At 37.4% G+C, this 6012-nt stretch overlaps 1 protein-coding gene across 1 annotated transcript; it reads left to right on the forward strand.

Moving 5' to 3' along the window:
* The first annotated feature begins 4331 nt into the window (after positions 1-4331).
* LOC145131361 (uncharacterized) lies at positions 4332-5285 on the forward strand. The gene has a single exon (XM_079066056.1). The coding sequence runs from the start codon at positions 4332-4334 to the stop codon at positions 5283-5285; it is 954 nt and encodes a 317-aa protein (XP_078922182.1).
* Positions 5286-6012: the final 727 nt, after the last annotated feature.

Consider the following 6012-nt stretch of genomic DNA (forward strand, 5'->3'; position numbering starts at 1 on the left):
TCCCTACAATGCAATTAAAAATGAAAACAATGTTACTATATATTTCTAAGCAATCTATCATAACTCCTAAGCAGCAGCTCAAAAATCTGGTCATCGAACCATGCAATTGAAATCTATCTCTTCGCGATCAGACTCAACATTCATTTTCTTTAAGCTTCGTTTCTTTTCTTCGATCCTACAAAACATCAAAATGTAATCTTATCACATCATGTATTAAGAATCTACAAATAGGAACTTAATAGAGTTAGGTAGTGGACTTACCTGAAGTAGAGTCAAACCTTTTTGACTTTACCTTCTCTTAGATCTTTTAGGTATTTAGGACAGCTTCGCTTCCAATGTCCCTTCAAATGGCAGTAGAAACAAGTGGACTCTTTGGCATTTGCACATGGAACTATCTCAGAACTGGCTTTTCTCTTATGGTTAAATCTTTTGACCATATCCAATTCCCTTCCCATAGGAGAAGGGATCTTTCCTGGACTATCTATGTCATTACCTATGTCCATGGCAGCTTGGGAAGTAGATCTTCCAATCAAATTTGCTTGACCATTGCGCCAAATCATTGTTGATTCACCAGCAATAAGAAAATAGGTAAGATCAATAAGGTTCACGTCGCGGTCTGTCATATAGTAGTCTTTAACAAACTGACTATACCACTCGGGAAGTGACTGAAGAACCAAGTCAACATCCAACTTCCTTAAGAAAACGACACCCAACATTCCCAGCTTGTCAATGTGTAACTTCATATCCAAGACATGTGCACACATAGACCTTCCATCTTGGTGTTTACTAGCCAAAAGGGCTTGAGTGACCTTGAACTTTTCAAGTCTCCGAACTTGTGGGTCAGGGAGAATAATTGGAGGAGGTGGAGGAAGTGAAGTATGATATTGTGGAATATCATCTTCATGTGGAAAGCTTTTTCCAACAGATTCGGGAAGACCATAGTTCTCTGAACTAGACATATATAAGGGAGAAATTCAATTTTAGTTGATTTATGTCCTTAATATAACACCCAAAACGAAATATTAAGGCTAGGACCCAACACAATATTTTACAATTGCGAAAAGGGATGCCGTAATCCAATTGTAAAATATTTGAAGGTAGGTACATGACGATTTACCAATTTCCACCATGAAAAACAAAATAAATTATTAAGTTTTAATTGGTTTGAAATTCCTAGATCTTTGAGATTCATTGAACTTTTCAATGGCATGTTTAAATCTCAGTGTGCCCTTCAAGTTTATGACTGGGATGTCGAGGATCACAAACAAGGAGTGAATAACCATGCAAATTAGCTTGGTACACCCAATGTTACAAATCACCTAATCAATGTGTCGGTTAACCTCACACGCTCCATTGATCTATGATTAACATCAAGCTACCCTGTGCCACACACTGTTAGTCCCAAATTAGTGTGTCGGTTAACCACACACGCTCCACTAACGACTTAACAAGGTGAAAAGTGTAATTTCATGGATTAGCACCATTTTCACATTTTTCCTAAAGTAACTAAGATTGGGAATTAAATAAAAGTTTAGTTACTTTATACTTATCATTATACTTTTAACGAGGGAGTATTAATGTCCTATCCTACCCGTTCGGCTAACGACCCTCCACTAGTGGTGGTTGAGAGTGGACACCCATTAAACTGTCATTTTATAGGCAGTAACATTATACCCCCCTTATAGATTGGCTTCGTGAATGAGGCCTACTAACGGTTAGACCGACTTGTCTTATACATACATACATATATATATATATATATATATATATATATATATATATATATATATATATATATATATTATTAAACTTATAATATTATAAAGTATACGGTTTGCATTTTAACTTTTAAAACTCTAAGGTCTGGAATTGAAATTTCATTAATGTAACTTTTCAAGTTCCAACTCTTGAGGGCAAGTTTTGTAACTTGTCAAGACTTTTGAAATTCATAACTTATGGATTTTAAAGTTGCATAAATGAGATCTTTCTAATTCCATAACTTGAGGACAAGTTATGAACTTTTCATGACTCTTGGTATTTCATAACTTATGAAAATTAATGTTCCATGAATGGTGTGACTTTTCATTTTCCATAACTTGAGGACAAGTTACGGAGCACATTTAAAAGCATTTAGATCACTAATTTAACTAACACAATAATCAAATAATCCATACATGATCTATTCAAACTCATAAGAACAAAATAATTCATATCAAACAAATTTCATGTAATTGGTCTAATCATATAAACTAATACAAAACATGAAACTTTGACAATTATCTTTCAATTGGATGAGAATGATCACTACCATATCTTAAAAAAACATATTTTTATGATTCAAAACAGTTTGTGGTAATGATCATATCCAATTTTGGCCAAAAACACGAAATTCTACACTCTGATCAGCCAACTCGGCGAGTCCATGAACTAGACTCGTCGAGTAGCTTCATTGCTACATGGACTCGTCGAGTTCTCCAGTGGACTCGACGAGTTCATCAGGTAGAATGCAGAAAACTCAATTTTTTCAACTTTGAAAACAAGTAAGCATCAAATATAATAGAAAACAACCAATCTCTGATACCACTGTTGGGTTTTAAGCACTATAACACTCCTATGGTGCACATGCAACCCTAAATGCTCTGGATCTATGTTTTCTCTAATTATACATGCATTTTCTTTTTCCAAATCATTCACCCTAGCTAGCATACAATTGAGGCTATATAATAAAAAACATAGTTTGGATGCTTACCTCTTGAGTAGAGTAGAGTTCTTGACCTTTGAAAGTTTGAGCACCTCAAGTGTGATGCCTCTATTGGTTCACAAACACCAAATTATAAGAGGAGGTTTTAGGATAATAAGATGCTTGACTCCAAAGAGGGTGTGTCCGATTTTTGCTTATGGGGTCACTGTTTATAATGTGGCAAGCACTAGGGTTACACTTGGTAAACCCTAATGCTCCATGAATTTTCACATGCTTATGCTCCATGGGTTAACCTCCATGGACTATCCATGGATTATCTTATTGGTTTAGCCCAATCATATAGTCATGGATCATTAGCCCACATTACAAGAATCATTGATTTACATAATCAATCCCCATATATTTAATTAGTCTCTTTTGATCACAAAATTAATTCCAAATTAATTCTTGATCAATACTAATTAAATAATATTAATATATTATACTTGTAATATATTAATAAAACACAAATAACCTTATTCTCAAAAATCCTTCCTATCAAATTGTACTGGTGAAGGCAGCCCAAAAAGGGACCGTGCTACAATTGGGTCAAGTACATACCTGTAATAGTTATGAGCTTAGATACCAAATCCAACAATTTTTGGGTTTGAGGAAAAGAATAGCAGTGTAGCGAATATAGGAATCCGCTACTTCTTTTGTGTAGAATAGATCTTATTCCTGTTGAAACCACACTTGTACACTCTCTTTTGATTATGATAAACTGATGTAAACATTTTATGAAAATATATGAAAGTTTGTATGATGTAAACGTTTATGTGTGAATTGTTTGTTTTAATTGCTTTAAATAAGTTAGCCCTTCTAACTATGCAAGATAAAATAACAACTAACTTGTACCTTAAATTTAAAATCATGCCTCGCAATAGACATAATCCAGGAACGCCTGAAAGGAATCCCAAGACAATGAGCTCCGCCGCGATTGAGGAACCGATCTCCCAAGGTGTAGCTGATGCCATAGCAAGTCTAGAAACCCCCGATAATATAGGATCGGAAGGCAATGGAGGCGAGAGTTCGCAAGGAGACAATCGAGTGCCCACTAGAGTCTGTTTATATAAGGATTTTATGAACTGTAAGCCAAAACCCTTCTATGGAAATAAGGGAGTTGTTGGGCTGACCAGGTGGATAGAGAAGATGGAATCGGTCATCAAGATAAGTTTCTGCCCTGAAGACTATAAAGTCAAATTCGTCGCATGCAGCCTGGCATATGCAACCTTGAGTTGGTGGAACAGTTACACTAAGTCCATGGGCGTAAACGTAGCTAACGCCATGTCTTGGGATGAGTTGAAGCAACTCATGATTAGAGAATACTGTCCACAAGAGGAGATGAAGAAACTGGAGCATGAGCTGTGGAATCTGATGATGCAGGAAGCTGATATTGCCACCTATAGAAATCGCTTCAATGACCTAGCCACCTTGTGTCTCGGGATGGTTACCCCGGAGGAGGAGAATATAGAGAGGTATATTTGGGGTTTTCCTCAGCCTATTCAAGGCTTAGTCACAGAATAAAAACCTACTACGTTTAATAAAGAGATTAGTCTTTAGTCTGATCCATCAAGCGGCTCTTCGAGGAATGATGGTTCAGAAGGCTGATCTTCCCAAGGCAGAGGGTAGGAAAAGGAAATTTGGCAAAGAAGACAAAGGGAAATATAGTCGGTCATCAGAGAAGAAGAGAGAAGTGATTCGAGTGTATACAGTTGCAGCACCCTCGGTAGGGATTACTGCAGGAGGTAGTCCTAAGTGCAAGGAATATGGGTATCATCATCATGGAGCATGTTGGGTCTATACCAACTGCGGCAAGAGAGGTCATCTTGCAAACAAGTGTAGAACCCCGTTCAATAGAGATAGCCAAGCGTGCTATAAGTGCAAGGAAATTGGACACCTCAATAGGGATTGTCCAAAACTAAGAGGTCAGGGAGTTGCCTCTAGAGGCATAGCATTTGTTATCGGAGCAAGGGAAGTCGTCGAGGATCCGACGATAGAGATGGGTACATTCCTAATCAATAATTTGTATGTTAATATTCTTTTCGATACTGATGCCGATAAAAACTATATTACTCTTGAATTTAGGAATTTATTATATCACCCCTCTAATAAGATTAGGGAAGCCTATATAGTAGAAATAGCTAATGGCCATGTCGGTAGTATTAGGGAAATACATAGGAACTACACCTTAATTCTAAATTCTCATCCCTTTCTCATCGAACTTATACCAATGGTCATCGGAAGTTTCGACATCATTATCGGCATGGACCGCTTATCCGCTAACCACGTCGAGGTGCCTTGCTTTGACAAGGCTCTACGTATACCCTTACCTAATGGAGAATCCATGATCATCTTTGGCGAGAAGCCTAGTAGAAAACTTAGCATCATCTCATGCATGGAGACTAGGAAATACTTGCAGAAAAATTATTTTGCTTTCTTAGGTCATATTTTCGATAGGAAACACAATAAAAAGAAAAAGATCGAAGAGGTACCTCAGGTGTGCAAATTCCCTGAAGATCTACCCGGTCTACCGCCAGTTCGTTAAGTAGAGTTTTGGATTGATCTAGTCCCAAGAGCTTCCCTAGTAGCAAAGTCTCCTTGTAGATTGGCACCCTCGAAGATGCAAGAGCTCTCCAGCCAACTATAAGAACTCCTTGACAAGGGTTTCATCAGACCAAGCTTTTCGCCTTGGGAGCACCTATTTTATTTGTCAAGAAGAAGGACAGATATTTCCGAATGTGCATAGAATATATAGAGCTAAATAAGTTGAACATTAAAAATAGATATCCTCTACCCCGAATAGACTATCTCTTCGATCAAGTGCAAGGATCCATTTACTTCTCTAAGATCGACTTGAGATCATTATATCATCAACTTCGAGTCATGGAAGAGAACATTCCAAAGACTGGGTTCAGAACATGCTAGGGCCATTACAGTTCTTGGCCATGCCTTTCAGATTAACCAATGCCTCGACGGTCTTTATGGATCTTATGAATCGGGTGTGTAAACCCTACTTGGATAAATTCATGATTGTATTCATCGATGATATTCTGGTATACTCACGAACCAAGCAAGATCATGGGCAACACCTTCAATTAATCCTGGAGTTGTTAAGGAAAGAAAAGTTGTATGGAAAGTTTTCTAAGTGCGAATTTTGGTTAAGAGAAGTACACTTTCATGGGCATATGGTAAGCAGTAGAGGAATTCATTTCGACCCATCCAAGATAGAAGCAGTCAAGAGTTGGGAAGCGCCCAAGATACCAATGGAATTT

Source organism: Lactuca virosa, chromosome 8 (assembly GCF_052849685.1).
Source record: "Lactuca virosa cultivar CGN04683 chromosome 8, Lactuca_virosa_CGN04683_v6, whole genome shotgun sequence".
NCBI classification, from domain to species: Eukaryota; Viridiplantae; Streptophyta; class Magnoliopsida; order Asterales; family Asteraceae; genus Lactuca; species Lactuca virosa.

What these genes read in the sequence shown, in the direction of transcription:
- LOC145131361 (XM_079066056.1), top strand. Translation starts at nt 4,332, where the DNA reads ATGGTTCAGAAGGCTGATCTTCCCAAGGCAGAGGGTAGGAAAAGGAAA.